This window comes from Brassica napus, chromosome A2 (genome assembly GCF_020379485.1).
Source record: "Brassica napus cultivar Da-Ae chromosome A2, Da-Ae, whole genome shotgun sequence".
NCBI classification, from domain to species: domain Eukaryota; kingdom Viridiplantae; phylum Streptophyta; class Magnoliopsida; order Brassicales; family Brassicaceae; genus Brassica; species Brassica napus.
Genome location: NC_063435.1, coordinates 10628564 through 10653124, shown reverse-complemented (window position 1 = coordinate 10653124; position 24561 = coordinate 10628564). Strand labels below are relative to the sequence as shown.

The following is a 24561-nucleotide window of genomic DNA, read 5'->3' as shown; positions in this document are numbered from 1 at the left end:
TATATAACTGATCTTTTTATTTAAACAACTTATTTTCAAAGTGAATACTTTACCTTTTATCAAGTATTTTATAAATAATATATATCATGTTTAAAAATATATCATATGCCAAGTCACATTTGTTCACCGTATCATTTCTTAAAATATAATAACATCATCAAAAATTCTATGTTAAAAAAAACATACAAAAGAGTGCTCCGAGAAAGATTTTCACTATTGTTCTCACCAAAAGCAAGATAGGGAAAAAAGAGTGCTCCGAGAAAGATGATACCTTTCGACCTTTTCTTTTTGCATATCCGTAAAAAAATCAATACTGGAAAAAAATTCTAAATCATATGTAAAAGAGCAACCGGTGAGAAAAGACCAACTAATATAAAAAAAACTATTTTAAGAAGCAGAATATACAACTTTGAAGACTTTAAAAAGATCGATATCATCAGAAGCAGAACGACCCAGGAAAAACTGCATCACTTTGTTTGCATAGGAAGAAGCTGAACCAATAAGAAGTACCAAACTACAAATCAAAGAATAAATGAAACATATATTAATCTCAGTTACTTTCAATCAGCACCCATATATTTCTCGGCAGACTCTCTGATTCCATCAACGAAACTATCCATGAGCTCCCTCCGTTCCTTTCTTTTTTGTCATAGACAAAGTGATTGCAATAACTACAACAAAACAATACCTTTAGGAACCATTCACCAATCGATTCGAAATATAAGCAAAGCTTTAGGCTTTATTCATAAAAAGTTCCTTTAAAATATTTTAGAAACCGTAAACCAATTGACGGCGTGTACAGAAGAACACACATAACAAAGTTGTTATAGTTTCAAGAAACAGAACCATGAAAGCGAGAAGGAAGAAAGTGATCAGACCTTTGTATTGCTTTGACTTACGCATGTCTTCTCTCTTTGAAGCTGCACAACACCAGCATTCCTCACGATCTGAAGCTCATCATCGATCATCTTCTCAGACCACCCTCTCATATTAGCACCACCTACGATGATAATGATCGACTTATGCACGTTCAATTGCAGCATCTCCTCCATCACCAAATTCACATACCCTTCAATTCCATCCCCCAACACACCTTTATCAGCTTCCTGTGTGTGCTTACGAACCCGCCTTGAGATGACGCCATTCTACTGGGAAAAAAAATTCCAAGTGTTATTTGGATCTTTGAAGATGATATTTGAGGTTTGTAGACTAACCTTTTTATAGCAAAGATGCACCACCTTGATATTTGAGGTATGTGAAATCATGGTCGTAGTAGGGCGAAGGAGTTAATAAGGTAGTTAATGAGAGAATCAATTCTTTGCGTAACGGTCCCTAGGAGAATAACCGGAGATGAAACGACACTAAAACTTCTCGATCTGGGAAATTATCATCACGATTCGTATAGAATAACTCTCCCCAAACTCCATCGTTGGAGATGAATGAGAAAGTCGATGAGCATGAGGAACAGATGTCGACAGTCCCATTGTTGAAGAAGTAGCAGAATTAGGTTTTTTTTTTCTGTAACAGGCCCAAATAAAGATTATTCTAGCCCAATAATGTAAAGCCTAAATGTGCCTGAAACAAAAACCATAGAAACATGCCCCATACGTATTGAAACCAAACGCACAATATAACTAAACTAAATGAAGTGATGCGTTTTGTGCAGGCGGGACACGTGTCAAGCCCACAGAAGCCGACTTTCCACGTGGACACTGCAGGAGAAAACCGAACAATTTTTTATATAATTAGATTGTTCGTGTATTATTTTTTTTTGGCTTTCTGTATTCGAAAGTATTAGTTCCAAAATTTGTTGACAAAAAAAAAAGTTCCAAAATTTGAAAAAAATAGAACAAAATAGTAAACTTGATGATAAAATAATTTATCAACGATACTAAGATTTCAATTGGCCAATTTTCGTCAATTATTTTCTCTCTACACGTCTTTTAAAATATTTATACATTTATTTTTGTAGTAAATTTGTAATATGGTGTATGCATTTTGGATTCGATTTCATTTATGTAAAATAAATATTTTATATAATAATAATCAAGTTTTTGTTAAATGAGTTAGTGTTTGATAAAATAGTGTGAGTAATTTAAGGAAGAATTTGTTTGCTTAACCAATTTGAGTTTTATGTTAAGCACTAAATTAAAAAAAAATGAGTGAGAAAGTGTGATTTGGAACAAATTATGAGAAAAATTACTTTTTTTGTCAATGAGAAAAATTGTTTAAACTACCATTTTCCTAATATATGTTTTTATGTTTACCTTAACCAAATTTATCCTTAGTTTTAAAGAGATAAATCTTACTATATATTAATTGAGAAGTTACTTTATTGACTTTTGATTATGTGTCTTTAACAGGTTAAGTTTTAAAAAATAGTTATAATTTGATTGGTTGTTAACATTTATTAGTTATTATTTTAATCATATCTAAAAATAAATGGTAACTCTAGAACTAATTAATACAAATTACAAAATAACACAAATGATATTACAAATAATGATTTATGGTAACTAATTGTAAAATTAGAGAAAGAATATATATGTTTTATCAATTTATTTATTTTTATCAATTAGTTATATATAATTAAATAAAATACTTTAGCATTTTTTAGAGAAATAAATTTAATGGTTATATATTATTATGTAAAATAATTATATTTGTAGGTAAGGAATTATTATAACTTTTATGTTTTTAAAGCCCACACAAAACTGTTTACAAAAGATATTTCATGATAAAAACCTCCAATCATTGTATTGGTCATATTGGAGTTAAAAAAAAACACACTCTTTTTTTTTTGAGAGCTAGAGTATTTTTGGTTTTTCATGTGTTAAACTAAAATATAAAGTAATTCTATTTGAATTAATTATAATATTTTTTTCTGTAAGAGAAAATTTTTTAATGACTAAGGTTTATGTTTTTGAACTATTTTAAATCTCACATATCTTCTAAAAATATATACTTAAATTTTTTATTATCCAAATATTTGAAATTAAAATTTTAAATTTCAAATTATTATTCAAAACTTATTACAGTGTAAATATAATATATATTTCTTTATATAATATATCTACCTACAAAATTGCGGATAAACACCTAGTTTAAATTTAAATGCCACATAACCAAAATCAACAGTGTATAAACCGTATATTAATTATAGAGCCCACTGATATTACTTTGAAATATATTTCATTGTTCTATACTCGGATATATAACAATCAATGATCCACTCCTTCGATATTATACAATTTTCATTGTTTACTACTCGGTTTAATAAAAATTTAGAAAAGTTACTATTGAATAAACACATTCACTGCTAAGTCGTTCTATGATTTTCTTAAAGAAAAATTTGACCGCTAAAAATCGTTTCTGAAATCTAGAACTTATAACGCATCATATCGTCTCTGATCAGTGCCGTGCGAAGGTTTTTGGAGGCCCGAGGCGAGTTTAAAAATATATTTTACATGATATATTTTTAATAATAATATATATATATATAACACTCAAAAGTTTTGAATTATTACATAAACATTTTTTAAATTTTCTTTTAAATCATGAACAAAATGTATGAATCTATACTATTAAAGCAAAATCCTTACTAGGATTTTGTCCTTAGTTTTTCAAATTATTTACATTTCAATGCCACTGTCATTTTTTATTATTTTTAATAAATTTCTGCAACAATAAATACAACCAATCAGATTTATTTTATGATTAATCAAATATTTTAAAGATACTTTAGTATCCACTATATATGGAAAATAACAATACTAACTATATTTTGAAATACAATATCTAGAAAGTTACGATTAAATATGATGCATGTGTTTTCCTAAAACTGAATACCCTATTTTTACTGGTCTCACCAAACGCTTTATTGACAAACCATAACACACAAAAAAAAAATTACCCAATGGCTGTTAATATGTTGGTCGATTACTCACGTCAGCTATTCCATAATCTCAAATTGATACCAGTTTTTATATGATTAAGGATTGCGTATTAGATTTAGGGATTTTAAAAAAAATATAATAATTTTTTTAATAACAAATAAATTATGTAAAAGTTACTACATAATAAAATTTATATTATTAAACTCTTAAAAACTAATTTCTATGAGTATAAATATGCAACTTCTTATATTATGTATTTAGGCCTAACACATATGTATGTACAAACAACACAATTTGTAAATAAGATTAGATTATGTTATATAAAAATTATTTAATCTTATAACTAACAAATATTTATAAAAAAAATTAAAAGGAACAAATCCCGCGCTTTTAAAGCGCGGGTCAAAATCTAGTTTGTAATATAAATACAAAGATATAAATTTTTGATTGAAATGTTATTAGCTGTCAAAAATGTAAATCTTAGCATTTAAATTAACTATAATAAACTATATATTGAAAATATTGTATTTTCTTTATCAAATTCTCATAAGTATATAAAATAAATCTAACTCATAGCATATAAAAGAAAAGACCAATGTGATCAAATATTTACAGTTTTTTAGAAGTATAATCTTTATAGTTTTATTTAAAATATAGCAAAAATGATCACAAACCTAATTACTTAAAACAAAAGTCCAATTTAAATTCAAATAAAAATAAAAATTTAACTAAGAGAATATGTTAACTACTATGTAAAAGTATTTTTTTTTTGTAATTTGGTGCCCTAAAATTTTTACAAAATTTGGGGGCCCTAGGCAAATGCCTTTTTCAAAAGCCTCTAAGCACGGCTCTGTCTCTGATATCATGAAAATAAATTTGACCCTTAAAGAACCTATAACATTCGTTGGTATGTGTTGAGTTTTGAACAAAACATTACTTTGAAATTATTTGAGACAACTTGGTATGCATAATGCTGAAAAACCTTTATTGAAGAACCTTACTCATCGTATAAATAACTCATTATAAAAAAAACAGTTGGAAGAATCATATGTGGGAATGCGTTCGTCATGAGAACGACAACAAATGATTACAATAAAAATTTTTGCACTTTATTAAATCAAAAATGAAAAAGTTTGCTGTGAATCATAAAAAATAATATTATATAAGCATACTTTGGAGCAAAACATATGTTTTTTTGGGCGATCATAACTATATGTCACAAAAAAAAAACATTAAGTTAATGAAATCGTCGAGTATTAAATTGGGGTTTTTACCAAAACTAACCCATAACTTGATTTTAATTCTAAACCTATACCCAAACTTGAATCAAATGCAAAACTAACCTAAAAGCCTAGTGAAATTACAGCTCAGCCCCTTGTGACCAAACAAAAAAACAGAAGCCATTTTTACGAATATAGCCCCAGTAAATCGTCTGAGTCGTCTGAGATGTTGGAAGTCGTTTGGACGACTGAAATGTAAGTCGTCTGGTACCAGTTTATTTTAAAAATAATTTATAAATCTTGTAAAAAAATATTTTGATGCGTAAAAAATAAAAATCAAGTAATTATAAACAGTTTTAACTGATATAAATTAAGATATGATAAAATTGATTTGTTTTGAAGATAGATGAGTGGAAGTAGTGAATCATGAAATACTTTGGTTTAGGAGTTTGGCAAACATATGTTGTAGTATTGTATGTATTGTTAGGGTTAGATTTTGGAAAACTAAAATGTTTTTTTCAAAAATTAGTTTTCACCTATATGTGTTTATTTCTGTGTATAGTAAACACTTTTCAAGTTTGATTTGGTTTTATGAAGTGTTTAATTAGATAATTAAGTTTAGGGGTTATGTTTAGGGTGTGGACGACTTATATTTCAGTCGTCTGTTGAATAATTTACCCGGACGACGTATATTTCAGTCGTCCAGACGACTTACTTGTAAGTCGTCTAGAAAGTCTTCTATTTTAGTTTCCCGCTAAAAATATTTAATTTCCCGCTAAAAATATTACTCTTTTGGACGACTTACATGTAAGTCGTCTGTTTTAATTTCTTCACCAGACGACTGAAATGTAAGTCGTCCAGGAAGTCGTCTGAGTCAAAAATATTAAATCTAATTGGATTTTTTGTCTCCCTATATAAAGAAAAATTTACACATTCTCTCTCCTCCTCTCAAATGGCTGCAACAAAAATGTAGTGTTCATCATTCTAAAACTCTCCAACCTCTCTCTAATCTCTTTGACTTGAAAACACCAAACTTTATATGAATTTTTCAGTTTTGTCTCATGTATTTCTTACTAATCTATCTCTTTTGCAGGTTTTTAATCAAATGGTACTCATCTTCCACTAATTTAGAGGTAGATCTATTAATTTTAGATATGTATTTTTGTGTGTTCTATAAATGTAGATTTATCTAATCTTCCACTCATTTTCTCTATTTTTAAGTCATTTGAACGGTTTTGAATATGCAGGTTTTTCAGATCTGGATTTGATGTGCAGGTTTTTCAGATCTGGAAGACTTCTGGGACGACTTACCTGTTAGTCGTCTGGAAGTCGTCTGGAAGTCGTCTGGACTTCTTGGAAGTCTTCTGACAAAGTCGTCTGGACTTCCAGGAAGTCGTCTGGACTTCCAGGAAGTCGTCTGGACTTTTAGGAAGTCGTCCGGACTTCTAGGAAGTCGTCTGGATTTTTCTGAGCGTTTTGGTAAGTTCTTATGTCTGATTTTTCTTCATTTGGTAACTTCTTGTTGTATAAAGTTCTTACTTTTTTCCCAAACTAAAACTCTCCAAACCCACTCTAATCTCTTTGACTTGAAAACACCAAACTTTATATGAATTTTTCAATTTTGTCTCATGTCTTTGTTACTAATCTATTTTTTTTTTCCAGGTTTTTAATTATTTGGTACTCATCTTCCACTAATTTAAAGGTAGATCTATTATTTTTAGATATGCATTTTTGTGTGTTCTGTAAAGGTAGATTTATCTAATCTTCCACTCATTTTTTCTGTTTTTAAGCCATTTGAACGTTTTTGAATATGCAGGTTTTTCAGATCTGGATTTAATATGCAGGTTTTTCAGATCTGGAAGACTTCTGGGACGACTTACTTGTTAGTCGTCTGGAAGTCGTTTGGAAGTCGTCTGGAAGTCGTCTGGAAGTCGTCTGGACTTCCTAAAAGTCGTCTGGACTTCCTGTAAAGTCGTCTGGAAGTCGTCTGAACTTCCTAAAAGTCTTCTGGCAAAGTCGTCTGAACTTCCTGGAAGTCGTCTGGACTTCTTAGAAGTCGTCTGGACTTCTTAAAAGTTGTCTGGTCTTGTCTACTCAAGTGGAATCCAAGCTTGTCTTTGTAGATGAATGATCTATAATAGTTTTGTTTGTGGTCTGTTTTATGAATTGCATGTATACTCTTTTAGTTGTGAATTTTTTGTAAAATCAGTAATAATGTTTTCCAAGATGTATTAAATGTGCTAACAATGTGTTTACACATTTACAAATCAATGAAATAATAGACTTCAGTAGCCTTTTTCTTATCTTTGGATCTCTCATATGCAATAATAAACTCCAATGGCCTTTTTTCATCTTAATAAACAAGAATGTTGGTAAGAGATGGAAACAAACAATAGTAACTAGTCAAAGCATATCATATTTTTTATAAGTTTGCATTGAAAAACTTAGTCAAATTTAGTAAAACTAAGGGAGAGAACATATTTTGTAAATATGAGTTTTACATATCTTGAAGTTACTTATCACTCTTAAAAATACAAGTTATTCAAAAACTAACGTAGAAGACTTAAAAACTAGTGGAGAAGACGCGGACGACTTCAATCTAAGTTGTCTAGACGACTAAACTATATGTCGTCTGGTCAACGCAGAGGTTATTTTTGCAATTGACTTTGAAATCTGTTATTTCGGACGACTGAAAGTTAAGTCGTCTATTATTGTTTGGTTAAAAAAAAAACTTCAAAAAAGCTAGACGACTTACATTTCAGTCGTCAGAGGTTAGTTTTGCATTTGACTGGATTATTTCAGAAGTTTGACTTTTTGGACGACTTACATTTCAGTCGTCTAGTGAAAATTAAAATAATAATATTTTTTTAAAAGTAGACGACTTACAGTTAAGTCGTCATAGGTTAGTTTTGCAATTGAAAAAAAAAAACTTCAAGATTTAATTATATACAGACGACTTATAATTAAGTCGTCCACGAGACGACTGAAATGTAAGTCGTCCAGGATTTACGAGGTTTGACCAGAATCTCGGAAAAAAATCCTGGACGACTTACAATTAAGTCGTCTGGTGGACGACTGAATTATAAGTCGTCTGTGTATAATTAAATCTTGAAGTTTTTTTTTTCAATTGCAAAACTAACCTATGACTACTTAATTGTAAGTCGTTTACTTTAAAAAAAATATTATTATTTTAATTTTTGCCAGACGACTGAAATGTAAGTCGTCTGGGGAAGTCAAACTTCTGAAATTATCCAGTCAAATACAAAACTAACCTATGACGACTGAAATGTAAGTCGTCTAGGTTCTTTGGAATTTTTTTTGAAACCAAACAATAGTAGACGACTTAACTTTCAGTCGTCTCAGGTTACAAATTTCAAAGTCAATTGCAAAAATAAACTCTGCGTTGACCAGACGACTTCCAGGTAAGTCGTCTACAGCCAGACGACTGAAAGGTAAGTCGTCTACAGCCAGACGACTTCCCAAGTAAGTCGTCTGACGAACAGATCTGGAAAAAAACTCGATGTCATACCTTAAATTGGTGAGATAAGTTCCTTAGCATACATAAGGCTTCTCCAAGCACGCAGAATCACAAACGGAAGTCACCCACCCATAATCGTTAGCTTCTATGACTCTATGAACCATAAAAATTTTAGAATCAAAATCTTGGGGTTTTTTAACTCATTGTGGAGAGAAAGTGAGAGATATGTTGTGTTTAGTTCACAAGAATGGAAAAAGAAGAAGGGTAAATCGATTTTGGGAGCATTAAGAGCTTCAAATTGGTTGTTCATGGTGGTTGTGGTATTGATGACAATGGCAATCTTGTAATTACTTGAAGATGATGAGGGTGAGAGAGTAAAAATGTCATTTTCGAAAAAAAAAAAAAAAATTGATGGCATTTTCGTAAATTATATGAACTTGTGTGGTAAATAGGGCAAAACCAATTTTCAAAAAAAAAGGAGGTTAGTTTTGTGTTTGACTTTAAGTTTTAGGTCAATTTTGCAAAAATCCTATTAAATTTATCATATATATTTATACTTGGGTTAATACAAGTTTTTCTACCAATTAGATTTTAAACTTACTAATTTTTCAATTGATTATTATAATGTTACGAAGCTAAATTGACATCTTAATTAAAAAATAATTAAAACTATTTTTTAATTAATACAAACAATCTTAATTAAAAGATAATTAAAACTATTTTTTAATTAATACAAACTTAATATTACAATTTTTTAATAATTCTCTATTAATATATAGGAGATTACTAATTGTATAATTTTCTATTTGACGTATATAATCATTTATTGGAAGAGATAAGAACGTACACACTTAAGTAAAATACACACAAAAAAGGGACAAGAACTATAAATTTTTGAAAATCAAACATTGCAATCTTTACGCATTTTCACTAATAAAATGCGTTATAAACAAACAGATTCACAAATCACAAGCATAGAAGAGTTTGTTTTTAAAATGGTGGTTTAAGCATGTTTCTTGGAAGCTTTTTGTTTCTCGAGTTTCTCGAAAAGAGAACCATCATAGACAGCTCTGACTGTATCTTTGTGCAACAACCCGTTCTTGTCTTTGCATAGATAATACAAGATCTTCCACTCCGTAAATGCAGCAATCCTGTAAATTTTTAATTCACATACTAGTATCTATTTAGAATCAAGTCCATACAATTAAACCGAAATGAACCAACCCGGTTCGAATACTTACGCTCCTTTACGATCATTAGCCTCTTTGTTTGAGTTGAGAAGTTGTTTGAGTTCCTTGTTTGTCAATGCATCGGGATGTGTCTTTGAATGCTTAGCAAATATCTCCTCGAACTTCGATTCCACAAATCTCCAAAAGTTTGATTATAACAAAAACAAACAAAATTAATAAACAAACTTAATAAACACAATACACTTTAAAAAAAAATACACTTTATCTCCCTTTCTTATATAATATACATAATTAAGAGTATTTTTGTTTCAAAATATAAATTATTTTCCCAGTTCTATATAATTTTCATATTTATTAGATACTGCACAACTAATTTAGTTGGAAAATTTTCAGAATCAATTGAATTTATAGGTTTAATTAAATATTTGAAGGAAAACAATATTTTCACATTTTTTCTTTAGTTAAAACAACTATTATAAACCATTTAAGATATTAAAACTATTGGATATTATGTAATTTAAATTGGAAAATTAAAAAGAGAAGGAGATACCTTCCATTCTTGTCGTAAACGCCTGAATCACTGCCATGTTTGGCTAGATGGATATTCTTTAACTCTATCGGAAATGATAACGAGAAACCTTTTCCCTGCAAATCAAAATACACATCATTTAAAAAAAAACTTTTGTAATAATGTATTGCAATTAGCTGTGTCAATCTTTAATTTTTTAACTGTATTAGTAATAGTTAATTTTTAAATATACCGGACGAGTTTTGCTGCTTAGACCCATATTGATGAACAGAGAAGCGAATGCCGACAAGAGATATCCACATCCAATTGCTCTAAACCCTGTATTGTTTTGTTTGTCATGTTTCAACAGTAAAAACATCAAAAACGTACTTTAATCACAGATGAGAGTCATAAGAGCCATACATATATACAGAAAACAAAAAGATCTCTAAGACAAATCTATTTTTAGCTATTACGAGATTAGTTAAGACATTTGGTCGAGTTTTATTACAAGAAGAACGTACCTTGAAATGTCTCTGAGGGATAAACGATGCCATCTTTGTTCCTATCAAAGAAGGCTACATGTCTCTGTAAGAAGTTATCTTCTTCTGGCACAAATTTCGCTCCTAAGAAAACAAAACAAAAACCTTTTAAGCGACCGATTTTGTTACGGGTGCAGATGCAGAATCACAAACTTTAAGTTCAGAATGTGAATGTAAGAAAGAGTACCAGAGGATGCAGAGGAAGCCATGATCAGAGAGACGGCAAAAAGGAAATGGTCGAGAGAGAGAGAATGAGGTAACAGAAAAAGGTGAAGAGAGAATGGCGAAACACACGCTTCTTTTATCCTTAGTTTTTTAATCTTTAGAATTAAGAAATGTATTGATAATAATGCAATCAAAGATTAAATTCGATGTGTAATTTATTATAAATTGCATACCAAAACGTGTAAGCGAGTGGGAAGCGTAGGGCATTTGTTATTGCCTCATTCATGCACCACGTAGCTTTCGCTGATACCATCCATGTATAGCCCATTTCCTTTTTGTTTGACTTCAGTTTTTCTAAATAAAATTCTCAATTATCTATATATCTATATTAACAAGAAACATTACTACTTATTTTTGTAGTCATATATGATCACTAGGATGATTTCTTAAAATCACTAAAAAATAAATTGGTCTATCAAATTATATACTCTTTCCGTTCCTAAAAGATCCATATTTTAGAAAAAACTTTTGTTTCAAAAAGATACATATTTTATATTTTCAATGAAATTTTTGTCAATTAATAATGAGAAATTATGACGTTCAAGAACATTAATTGCATTTCTTGAAATCTTATTAGTTTAAAAATATAAGAATATAAAATTACAAAAACATATGCATTTATAGCTAGGTTTTAATATGTTTTACTAAAAAGTGTGAAAATTTAAAACATGGACCTTTTAGGAACGGATGAAGTAGTAAAATTTTATTAAATTAACCAAAAATTTATTATTAATGTTTTTTATTATTTTTCTAAAAAAAAGTTATGGAATTGTCTAATATGCCTAAAGTGTATATATCAATTAATGATTTTGAATAATTAAAATTTGATAAAAATTAGTTTATCTTCTATCATATTTGTTTAATTTTAAACTATTAAAATACATTAATCAACCACGTTAACCACATAATAAAAAAATAATTTTTCCGTATATGTTATATTTTGAATTTTTAAAAACGACAGTAAATTATTAAAACTGTTAAAAGTCTCACATTTAAATTTTGTGATCTATGATTAAAACTTTTGTTATGACATGATTAAAACTTTTGTTATAACAAAATACAAATGATTACAAAATCATATTAGTAAAAAGTTTAATTTAATTAATTATTAAGATTGAGATTATTTAATTTATTTTAATAATATAAATTAAAATTTGATATAAAATACATAAGTTGTTATCAAATCTTTTATTATCAAAAATTATTGATTGTCATATATATATGTGTATATATATATATTAATCATATTAGATAATCCCTTAGCTTTTATTTATTTTTTAAAAGAAGAAAGAATATTTTTAAACATTAATACTTAATTTTATGATTACTTTAATAAAAATATAATATGTGTTTAGATAGATGAACCTAATTTTATAAGAATTTCAAAAATCATTCTAATGATATCATATGGCATAGTTCAAATGTTGCAGTGATTCTCAAATAATATATAAGTGATTTTGTTTTTATAATGTGGTTATAGTTTAGAGAAATTTTAAGTACTTTCTGTCAATAACAACTGATAGAAGTGGATAGGTTGTGAATGGTTTTTCCACTGATTGGATTTACGAAACAATTAGTATGTCATGAAAATGAAGAGAGTTTGTAAGGGTATATACAGTTTGAGACTTTAAAAAAAATATTATACATTATTCGTCTTCTTCCCCTTCACTTTGAGATTTGATTTTAGTAGAATATATTTTAATAGACTTTAAAAACGGTGTTAACAGTTCACACGCATTGGATGATTGCATTAATCAAAATGTCATGCGTAAAGCCGAGTGCAACGGATTCTTTATGCTTCGATCTATTGTCTTGTCCAAAGCCAAAGGCTGGTGTCTGGTGATGACAACGCTACAGCTTTTTTCCACACATTCACATTAGGTATAGATCGTTGCTTCTACAAATTACCAAAAACATTCCCTTTTTATATTACAATCCATTTTCTTTTTTTTGAAGATATTACAATCCATTTTCGTTATTATACTATTATTATTCTACAAAAAAAAGAAGAAAAATCACATCACACAAATCACGATAAACAATCTAACGGGTAATAATAGAACTAAGATCAGCTAAATCTTTTTTATTGGTCTTGCGATTAAAAAAAAAACAGTTTTGGACCATTAAAAATATATTTCTATTAGGACATTTCCAACAATAACACCAAATTTTGTGTTGAAATCACACTAAATTTGATATTTTAGTGTCATAATTATTTTGTCACCTCTAGCAATAATACCAAATTTTATACCAAAAGTAATACTATATATTATTGGATATTTTCAATTTTAACTTTTTCAATTTTTATTATTTGTAATTGATAAATAATTATTTTATCACATTTAGATGATTATTTATTTATTTATTTTATTTGTAAGTGATAAATGATAATAGTAATTTAGTTATTTATTTTGAAAATAAAAATTAAAAAAAAAAATATTTTTAGTTTTTTAAATATCTGAAACTAAATTAAAAATACAGATAATACAATATATTTATGTTTAATTATAATTTAATAATAATTGAACTTATTATATATAACATAATAAAGTAAGTTTTTTTTCAATGGTGTGATGAATCACATTACACCAAATTTGGTGGGATGGTGTCAAATTTAGTGTCTTGTTGGAGAAAAAATCATAAAATTACACTAAATTTGGTGTTTTGATGTCTTGTTGGAGATGGTCTAAAAGCAATTTCATTTTTTAAGTTGGCAAGATTTAATTTAAAATTTGAAGATGTTCCTCTCCAAAAAAAAACTTCAAATTTAGTTTTAGATTTTTATAATTTTTTTTTAAATTTACGTATTATTTAATTCTTTTCTAATTGGAGGGAGGGGGAGCATCAGAACAGTGACTACGCTACCGTGGCATCACCGGAGAAATGGTGAGATCTAGGTTACAAGCAAGAAAAATCAATAATCAAGAATAAATCTAAGCAGAAAGAAGATTAGATTGAGGGAAAGAAGACACAGGAAGCACATCCTCCTCTTCCGGGTGAAAACTGAATTTTTATTTTTGTTTGTAAATTACAAAAATAAAATTGTAGAAATATTGTATTTTTGTATTTTTTTTACAACAGAAATATTATTTCTTTTGTTAATTGATGAAGTAGGTATGTTTTCATATAATTTATTTTCATTTTATATTTTGATTAAATGTGTATTGGAACATTGTTTTGTATAATACTTCGTTTTATTGTTATTAATATATTTAAGTTTTGCATTAAGATAAAAAAAAATTACAAAAGACTAAAATGATAATTATAAAGTTAACAAAATTATTTGAAAGATAAATAATGGAAAGGACTTAAAATTTTTGAAATTTCAAATATGAAATTTGAACAGTAAAATTTGAACTTCAAAAATTTAAAATCGCTTTTGAAGTATGAAAAATCTTCAGATTTGGAATTGCTTTTAGAGATTCCTTTACAAAAAAAAAAAATTAGTAAAAAAGTTATTTCAGAACTATTTATTAGATATCGGTTTAAGTGACAGCTGCAGTCACTTGGTACTTTTGTTGTCTTGTAAAATGTATGGTTACTGCAAGAAGTCAAAGAGTAGATAGAATGCATCTACACTTGCATGACTAGAAACACCTGCCATGATTCTACCCAAATACTGTATAAAAGTAATATGCTTTCCCACCCTCCCAACTTTAACTTTTTCAGCTATCTATGCAAAAGTCACTTATTTTGATGCCCTTTTTTCCCTCAGATTGGGCCACACACACACAAAAGTAAAGAAAAGGTGAGCGAGGAGAAGACCTAGAGTTTATTAGGAATTGATATATTATCATAACTAGGATTACATAATAGATAATCAAATGGGTAGGATTAAGATCGTCTCCAATGACACACTATAATTTTCTCTATATTTCACTCTAAAATAAAATAACTAGATGCCCTAAGGCCTGTAGAAAAAAGGAGTCCGAGGCAGACAATGTCAAAGCATTAAAATATGATATTTATATATACACTGTTTTTGTCTCTATAATTCTCTTACAAATTCCTCATGTTTGCCTTTTGCTTCACATGACACAACATTTCACCACAAGCCCCTTTGGGTCTGTTCTCCCTTCCTCATTACCTGATTGTGAGACATTTAGTTTTCTGTTAGAGCATCATTATCCAAAGTTTCTTAAGGCGGGATTCTTAGGAAAATATAAAAAACTATTTCTTGATTTTTAATTAAAAAGTTAAAGAAACTGTTTCTTAAAGTACTTTTATATTTCCCTAAGAATCCTTTCTTAAAAAATCCTGGATAATGATGTTCTTAGAATCCAAACCGGGTATGTAAGAAGTTACCTTGTCAACCCAAAGATTTCAAAACCAAATACAATTCCTGATGCCAATTAAAAGAAATTTTACCTTCCAAGGGTTGAGACAACTTGCGGTTATGGGGTGACATCATCTCTTTTTTAAGCTGCATAAGTAAATCTTCTATTGTGTATTCTCTTCTCCAGTTGGAAAGCATAGGGAAGTGACTTGGTTCGACCTGATGGTTTTATTTGACACAGCTTGTTAAAAAACCTATGTATGTTGCTGAATTATGCAAAACAAACTCTCCTTATCACACTTATGTTGTTAGTTGTTGAAGCTTACCACTCCATTATCAGGGTTAACGCAAGACATGTTAATCCGGGTGTGGAACCTGACAGTAGGTGGGCTTTGAGGGTAGTCTTTTCCACAAAAAAGCTTCAGCTGAAAGATTTTTCCTTCATAGGCAGTCTGATAATTCACATCAAACAAAAACATCAACCAGATGCCAAAAGTGGAAATATATATTTCCATTTGGTCTCTCTGTCTCATTTACTAAAACTGGTATAAGCTCCATATAGTTAAACGCAGCTAAGGAGTCATTTGCAGTTAAACCCTAACATACTATTGGATTCATACCATATAGCAGAAACTTATATTTAGACAAGGGAACATTGAAACAGATCATGTTGCTGTAGTAATTCAAAAACTGTTTGCATTTTTTCTCCATTTAACACACATATATTATATTAATAAGGGTACGATGTAGGAAGAAACCAACGTACACTATGAGGACCAATGATGGTGCCAGTCCAAGATTGCATGAGAATATCGTCAGCATCATCCATTCCATAGCTGACGGTACCGTCTCCGATACCTTTCTCACCTCTTTCAAGCTCTTCTAACAATCTAAAGTTTCTTGGAACTGCAACCGAAAAACAAAGGTTATAGAATCTACCAACCATTTACAGATCATAAAACACACAAAACCCTAGATTTCTCCAAAATCGAATTGAAAAAAAAAAACACGTCATGGAAAAAGGATTGGAACTTACCAACGACCTTCTCTTCCTCCGAACCCATCGCCTAAGATTGTAGACGGAGATTTATTATGTCCGTTATCTGAAGGCTTCCGACGGCGAAGAGTATGGGAAGAAAGAGGAGAGAAGAGAGAGAGTCCTACCTAGTGTTCATAATATGGAGAAATAATGGAAGAAGAAAGGGAGATGGTCAAGTGTGGGTGATCTCACGCTCGTTATTCTGCAACTCTATTTTTAGGAGTATTTTTATTACATCCCCTCAAATATCATTTTACTCTCGACGCGTGTGATAACATGCTTCATTATTCAATTACTCCACTAAATTATTCAATTTATGAATTATTATAGCAAATCAACAGCAGATATGGAATTATCATAACCTAACCCCACAAAAAAAATCATAACCGATTTTATGCTTTTTTCACTATCACCAAATACGACACTAACCAAAAGCCAAAATAATTAATAGAACCTACTACCGGTTTGGCTTAGAATAGTTTTTTGTTGGAAAAAAAATAGAACCATAGCATTATCGAACAATAAAGAACCAATAAAAAATCTACTGTTAAAACAAATAAATACTCTTACGTTACACCATTTATTAGAAATGGAAAAGGTTGGATGATTGTATTTGTAATTATTCAACGTTTAATATACAAAACTAGCAATGTTTTCTCCGAAAAGAAATGGACGAGAAAAATAAGCATGTTACTGTTTGCTTATTTTTTATAAAAGGTATTTACTCTTCTACAGTAGACGCCTCATGGTCAAATAATTTGATTTATTAAGGAAAATCATCGAACCAAAAGAAAAAAACAATAGAACCAAATATATACTCGTTCCTCAATAATAGATTTTTTAGAAGAAAAAATTATTTCAGAAAGATGTATTTTTAGTGTAATCTATAAAAAAAATTAATTGACTTTATTAAACTACTATTAGTTAAAATTTATTGAAAATTAAAAAAAAGATACATTTGTTATGATAATTTAGTGTGTTTTCTTACTACATGTGAAAATATTAAAATATATGTTTTTGTTGAATGGAGAAAGTATTCCCTCTGTTCATAAATATAATATGTTTAGGTAGAAACACATATATTAAGAAAACTACTTTTTGTCTAGAAAATATAATTAAAACTATAAATGAATAGTATTCAACCAATTACAAAATAGACTATTAAAATATGATTGAATACATAATTTTTAATAAAGTAAAATTTACTAAAAAAATAAAAAACATTTTATATACTGAAACATCAAAATTTTGTAAAACATCCTAATTTTAGGAACAGAAAGAGTAGTATTTATTTTCAACTAGGGTAAACCCGCCCTACGGGCGGGCGATCGAGTAAATAAATTAATAACACAAATTTATTTAAAATCTTTAATTTACTTTGAACCACTATTAAGGTTCATAATTGTTTTACAACAATTTTATTTATGTATTTTAGTATTCTTTTTTTGTCAGATGTATTTTATTATTCATTTTAGAAATTATAAACTTGTCTAGTTATGATAAAAAAATGTAATTATTTACTTTCTCTCAATGTTTATTTTAGTTTAAATATATACCAGTAAGATACATAGACTTTTTTTTTTAATTACAAAACACTATGAAACATTAGATATTTTAAAAATTTATGTTTTTATTATTAAATTTTTACTATATTTTATTTGATTGATTCTTATTATTATGTTTATTAACTTTTACAGTTAAAATTGTTTGATACTATGATATTCAAATTTAATTTCGTTACGTTTTACTAAATTTCATAATATAATGTTAAAATTTAATGGGCTTTTTTGGCGGTGCGAATATTTTGATATGTTTATTTTATTAGATCATCTAGTTCAATTACTAATATTATTGTCGGTGTCCGGTTATTTTATACTCCCTCTGTTTCATATTAAGTGTCATTGTAACCTTGTGCACACAAATTAAGAAAATAATTAATTTTGTATATTTCCTATATAAAAACACAATTACCTATACACCTAATCATATTTCAACCTATAGAAAAATAAATTACTACATAAAATTAATAAATTTTGCATTAAAAATCGAAAACGACACTTATTTTGTAACGAAAAAAATTCTCTACAACGACACTTAATGTGAAACGGAGGGAGTATTACATTACTCTTTTAGATTTTGCCAACAACTTTTTTTTTCATATCAATATTGGGTATGTTTTCTTTAAATTTGTGACATAATATTTTTTAAAAATTACACATTTATTTATATATAATTACTTAGCTTCACAAATTTAATTTTCGAGTTTAAATGTGGCTATATATCGGTTTATATGGTTAAACCAGTACCTAACTGAAAATATTCGATCTTTTTGGGTCAACGCCTATTTCTTTGAAGATGTTTTGTTATGACACTCAAAAATTCCATAAAAAGGAAACAGGTCATTTGAGCGCTTCTGCTTTGTTGATTCAGCATGCTTATCTTCTTCTTCATATTTCCCTTATAATCTCTGGCTCTTTGTTCTTAGTTTTGTAGTTAAACCATATCACGTACACTGGTGTTGGTGAGGCAGAGGAAGATCAATTGTTCTCCTAAATTAAATCTGAGAGCAAATCAAAAGAAGCCCCTTTTGTATGGTTAAATGGAGGACCTGGCTGATTTTCTATCTCTGCTTGTTTATGAAAATGATAAATATAAAATCTTCCATATTTAACTCATATTCAGCGCTTGTTTGACTTGAGTAAATCATGTCCGCTTACTTTCACGGTTGAGGATCCCTTCCTTAGAATCTGCTATATATTCATGAACTTGGACTAATGTAACAATGAGTTAAATTCATACTCATGAGTCATGATGCTCAATTAAATATTTTTCATCTTCAAGTTAAGAAGTATAACTTCTTTTCAGGTGCCAAATATAATCTATAATCAACATGTTGGGACTGACTTCTCTTAATTTAGAAATCCAATTTCTGATATACCGAGTGACACATGGTTGGTAAAATAAGTATCTTTATAATGTAAAACAGAAAGCGACAAAGAAATGAAAACTAAATGACCATACTTGTTTTGAAGGTGTAACTTTTAGAGGTTGTAGTTGGTACTTCTTAACAGTCTGAGAAGTCAATCTTGATCCACCTGTTATATCATCCAGATGTACCGCTCGTTTAACATGCACATGCAATCTTCCACGCCACGAACTTCCTTTGGTAAAATTTGCTTCCTTGGCTGTTGATCCCTGAAGACATCCATGATAAAGTTGAGGATCAATATAGTAATACTGTCTCAATCCCAAGTAAGTTAAGATACTGCCGGGACATGTATATCTACTATGGCATTTTGAACCAATACTTGAGAGTACCATTTTAATGCTAGGATGTTAACAATTCTAAATTAGAAAATAAGATTTGTTACGAATTTGCACAAAAGCAAACATTGGAATGATAAGAAGAATATAGAGGGTTACTGGAAGTTTACCCCAAGTAATATGAGGCTGTCAAGAATAATCAATTTGGCCCCAATATATATTTCGCAAGTGCTTTTGCTAATATTTTCTGATAAATTTCAAAGCCGTAAAATAATCTGTATGGATTTTTTTGTTAGCAATATAGTAATGACAAACAAAATACTAATTAAAGACAATAATCAGAGATAGTTTTCTTCTTACCAGCTGGTCCAGAGAGCAAGATACGGGGACACATTGTAGACAGATATGATGCATTCTTTGCAAACTTGCTTCCACAATTTATATGGACATAAGTTGATGTTACTAAAACATCCTTAGTCGTGCAACCATGACAGTTTAGAAAGTTGTTATCAATACTTGGAAGACCATAATTTAAATTGTCCATCTTAAATGCAAAAAAAAAAAAAAAAAAAAACCTTTACTTAAAGCGTGGTATTGCAGTCCTTGTTAAAGTTCCTCAATGATTTCGTCAACAAAAACCCTACTCAAATCCAAAGGAGATAGAACTCGTTAGTGAACAAATCAATCGAGAGTTTAATACAATGGATCCATTGAATCAAAGTGAAACTTACTCCCATCAGATAGCTTTAGCGTAACTTTTCTGTGGTCACTGTAGAAAGGATCAAGATCGGGGACCTAGTGAGAGATAAAACACACAAAGAATACGAACATATCTTCAGAAACCAAGAGAGAAAAATCTTCTAAAATAATCCACAGCTGATCTTAAGAAATATGGGAAGTTCATAGAAGAAACTTCTGTGTCCTCAGGATTGAGTACTTCTGCTCACAGACAATCCTTATGCGACGGAAGCTGACCCTGGAGGAGACGGAGTAGAGATGATTCTTTGCAATTATTTGAGAAAATCGACAAATCTCAATCCAAGTTCCACTCTTTTTCATCAACAACTTACATGATAAGTCATAGAGGCATCGATGGATATCTTGAAACGCATAGATGCGGTGAATTTATGTTCTTCCCAAGGCGGAGCGTTATCAGTCACATGAACAGAGAAAAAAAATCCATCTTAGTGAGGAATGAAATGATGAATTTTAGGTATACAAAATCACCTATTTATAGCTACAGACTCAACGACTGGGAGAAAGAGAGACGCAATGAATGAGAAATCATGTAAGGAGTGGGGGAGATGGATTTAATTGAAACGTTAAATGCATCCGAGTTACATAACGTTCTGGTTTCCATAGCAGGTGAGAATATAATATCGGAATGCGAGTCAACACAATAGGCGGCTGCCACCAGAGATTGCTCGGAAACGACCCTCATTACCAAGTCAAAGCTCCATACTCATACTCAGTTGGATAAACATGAGCTCAAACTCATCAATGGCAGAAACCCTCGACGGCTGTTTCTTTCATCAACATTGGGAAGAAGAAGGCAATTATAATGCATTTCAATAAATTGTATTATAGGCCCAGTTGACCAATTCTCGTAAGTCCAAAGCATCGAATGCAGTAAATATGAAAGCCCAATATTTTCAAATCATCAACGATTGAAAAAGAGAGATTTTAAATGGACACGTGTCACTATTACATGAGACTAATTTCACAGATGGAAGAAGATGACTAACCCTAATTCTCTCTATTGTCTCTCGCGAAAGAGGTATACGGAGCCTGAAAATTGACACGACAAAAACATATAATAGAAGAGCAGCCCATTATTGGATGAAGCCCATCAAACAACAAAAACATCCGAGTTAATGAACCGCTGCGTTTTGAAGAGGCCGGACACGTGTCACCAGCAGAGAACTCGAATTAGTGACGTGGCAGACGACGTGGACACCCTGGAAGAGATTAAAAGTGTCTTTTATATATATAGATAGATAGATAGATAGATAGATTTTAAAGCAAACCTATCCTCCACTGCATCTCTCCATCATCACTATCGTTATTTTTATTCTTTTTGTTACTACCAACGTGATGATGATCCATCAAAACTCCGATGTGATGACCACCAACACTCTTTGAATCCAACGTCACGTCTGGAGCCCTTTTGTCTCTTGTATTGTGATCCACACTTCAAACATATTAAGTTTCTTCTAATTAAAGTTGATGTAATAGCACCTGATCATGTGTCAAAGATGATCATGACATCTATGGTTCGAGCACCTTTCTCTTCTAGTGCTTGTTCGTAGGCCCTTTCACATTTCCCTCTCAAGTTGCAAGAACAACACACACTTACTAAAGAAGCTGTTTAAAGTTTCGTGAAGTAAGTTTCAAAGTGAAACCTCCGAAAATCAAAAGAGCTAAAGGCCATAACTGTGTGAATCCACCTTATGTGATATGATATGTATTTCGGTTATATGTTAGAAAATGAATCATCTAAATGAAGTATATAATAAATCTTCAAACGTCAGAAGAAAATTAACTTCTACAACACAAAAAGAAAGCTGCATACTGTCGAGAAGATAGCTTTCGACTTTTGTAACAGAACAAAAACAAAAAGGGTTTCTTCTACAAGCTAGCTTCAAGTGTGGCCTCTAAGCTCAGTGTGCGGTTTTCAGTGTTTGTCTCACGTCTCCATCCTCTTGCTCGACCTTGAGAGAGAAATAGACAGACATATAATAAGATGATGATGATATGGACATAAAACACTTGAAAGAATTAGGTAGTGTGAATCTCACCTCAACAACTACTCTCTTCTTCTTCTTTGATTTTCCAACATCATCAGCCTTTCTTGAATCTCTTTTTCCTTTCTTATGAATCACAACTTGCTCCTCCACGTCATCGTCTTCCTCCTCATCACCTGAATCTGTAAGAAAGTAAGTTATCCACAATGAGAAAGACCTGATCTGACTAAAAACCCTCCCAAGAGATCAATGGTTTTCAAAAAGGATCTTACCAAGTTCATCATCATCGTCGAAGCCAGACCCATTAGAGGGAAAACCAGAGAAATCTTCCATGTCCTCCTCTTCTTCAAGTTCTTCATAGCCTTCAACATATTCAATCTCTGGTTCCTCCTAATCCAATTCAACAGAGAATATCTGTAAAACAAAGGTCTACAAAGCCAAGAAAGAAAAACACATTATCAGGTACCTCTTCTTGTTCCTCAACACCCTCAGCCACTTGCTTTTCTTCATCAAGAACCTTGTTCCACTCAAGCTCTGGGTAATTGTATATGTCACCATAAATACCTTTCTTCAAACGCTCCAGCAACTCGGTCTCAATGGCCTGTTCACAAGACACGCTTATGAGTTATGAACAAAAGAGAAGGAAACATCAAAACACCATAAATAGATAGATATGGTGGTGACCTTATCCAACACTGCTGCTTTGATAGCCTTCTCCTCTCTTCTTGATTCTCTCTTCTTATCCCTCCTAGGTGTAGTCATTATCTTCTCCCTGTCAACACACAAATCAAAACCCATCAAAACACAACAAAACAAACTAGCAAGCAGCAACAAGAAAGACAACTACTAACCTTGTTTTGAGAGCAAGTTTCCTCATACGAATGCGCATCTGAGTCATTTTGGTCAGTCTTTGTTTGATCTTGTGCTGTAACAACTTTGGCCAATACAACTGAAAAGAAACAGAATCAAACCCATGCTCTTGTTTGCATCAATGGACAAGGTAAGCTCACTAACCAAGTGCTTGTCAATGGTTTCAAGAGCCTTCTCGTAGTTTCTTGGCAACTTCACCCTCTCCCACAAGTTCTTTGGCATATGGGCTCTCTCTATTGTCTTCATATACAAATAAAAAACGCCTAAAACAGAGAGAATAATCAAAACAGAGTTAAACACAAAAACCATTAAAAAAATGTCAAACTTTGAGTTTCCGACAAGTAGTAGTACTTTGGTGTTCTCTAATGGTGGCATAGCGACTGTTAGCGAGAGGACAAGAGCTTCGGTTGCAGATTCCCGTTACGTTGTAAGGGTTTCGACAGAAAATTCCCGTTTCGATTCTACAGAGCATGACAAAATCAGTGAATGATGTCGGAAGACGAAAACGAGAAACAAAGCAAAGAAGAGCTTGTACTTGGCCATGTAACTGCAGTGCTTGTGCCTGATGACTTGCCATATAACCTCGTCATGCTGCATCTTGAACTCGAAATCCGGCGGCGCAGGGTGGTGGAGATGATCGGAACAGAGGGGTTTATGCGAAACTAGGTTTGCTTTTGTTGGCGAGTGTGTAGTAAAATCTCGTAGGTTTTGTAAATATTTAAAAGTTGGAGGGGTATACTCAACTTTAAAATTTTATGTAATAGTAATATTCAATTGAACCAACAAAATTAACGATGAACTAACTATATAGGGTTAAATTAAACCAATGTTTGTGTTTATTCTCACAATCACAATTTATTTTCACTTTTTTGCAGGTTGAATCCAAAACGTTTTAAGAATACATGTTGAGATGGCCTATGACTATGAATGACCAAGTAGTAGCTTAGTGGCGAGAACTAATGGAGTACCAAATACCAATAAGCCTGGCGAAAGAGGAAGGAGATGTACATTATAAACATGGCATGTCCAAATCTTTCTACTGAAATGTAGATCACTCAAAAGGCTAGTACTGAGACAATAATCAACTGAGAGAGCAATTATTCATAGAAAGAAACGGAATGCAAAGAGAATTGCTCAAGTGGAATCAAGAAAAGACGGGAGCCAAATTTTTGGTTGAAGGGTTTAGCAGAAGAAGAAGAGTTGTTTGTGTTGGGTGAATAAAACAAGTCTGACTTGGGAAGACAGAGAGAGCCATAAGCGGATACGACACATATATGACCATCGACGATTCAGAGGTAGACCACCAACA

General features: G+C 30.6%; 3 protein-coding genes and 1 long non-coding RNA gene across 5 annotated transcripts; all 4 read right to left on the bottom strand.

The window, feature by feature from the left end:
* Positions 1 to 9389: 9389 nt before the first annotated feature.
* On the bottom strand, positions 9390 to 11269 carry LOC106421152 (probable peroxygenase 4). The gene is made up of 6 exons (XM_013861997.3): positions 11022 to 11269; positions 10817 to 10918; positions 10546 to 10631; positions 10335 to 10429; positions 9836 to 9961; positions 9390 to 9745 (listed from the first exon to the last, which is right to left on the bottom strand). Exons 1-6 carry the CDS (start codon positions 11041 to 11043, stop codon positions 9598 to 9600), a joined length of 579 nt encoding a protein of 192 aa, XP_013717451.2. The 5' UTR covers positions 11044 to 11269; the 3' UTR covers positions 9390 to 9597.
* Positions 11270 to 14830: 3561 nt separating this feature from the next.
* Positions 14831 to 16620, bottom strand: LOC106421163 (ubiquitin-conjugating enzyme E2 variant 1B). The gene is made up of 5 exons (XM_013862009.3): positions 16372 to 16620; positions 16102 to 16241; positions 15662 to 15787; positions 15428 to 15554; positions 14831 to 15146 (listed from the first exon to the last, which is right to left on the bottom strand). The coding sequence occupies exons 1-5, from the start codon at positions 16397 to 16399 to the stop codon at positions 15088 to 15090; spliced, it is 480 nt and encodes a 159-aa protein (XP_013717463.2). The 5' UTR covers positions 16400 to 16620; the 3' UTR covers positions 14831 to 15087.
* A 2706-nt stretch (positions 16621 to 19326) lies between these two features.
* Positions 19327 to 21239, bottom strand: LOC125586973. Of its 2 annotated transcripts, none has more exons than XR_007323527.1 (6): positions 20709 to 21239; positions 20370 to 20614; positions 20220 to 20278; positions 19999 to 20110; positions 19809 to 19913; positions 19327 to 19569 (listed from the first exon to the last, which is right to left on the bottom strand). It is a non-coding gene; the product is annotated as an uncharacterized LOC125586973 (long non-coding RNA). The 2 variants fall into 2 exon arrangements; XR_007323526.1 differs by having other exon boundaries at positions 20214 to 20278; positions 20709 to 21235.
* An 891-nt stretch (positions 21240 to 22130) lies between these two features.
* LOC106421185 (protein MAK16 homolog) lies at positions 22131 to 24030 on the bottom strand. Its single transcript, XM_013862036.3, has 9 exons — positions 23788 to 24030; positions 23604 to 23713; positions 23397 to 23515; positions 23234 to 23331; positions 23067 to 23154; positions 22849 to 22983; positions 22655 to 22772; positions 22437 to 22564; positions 22131 to 22349 (listed from the first exon to the last, which is right to left on the bottom strand). The coding sequence occupies exons 1-9, from the start codon at positions 23847 to 23849 to the stop codon at positions 22299 to 22301; spliced, it is 909 nt and encodes a 302-aa protein (XP_013717490.2). The 5' UTR covers positions 23850 to 24030; the 3' UTR covers positions 22131 to 22298.
* Positions 24031 to 24561: the final 531 nt, after the last annotated feature.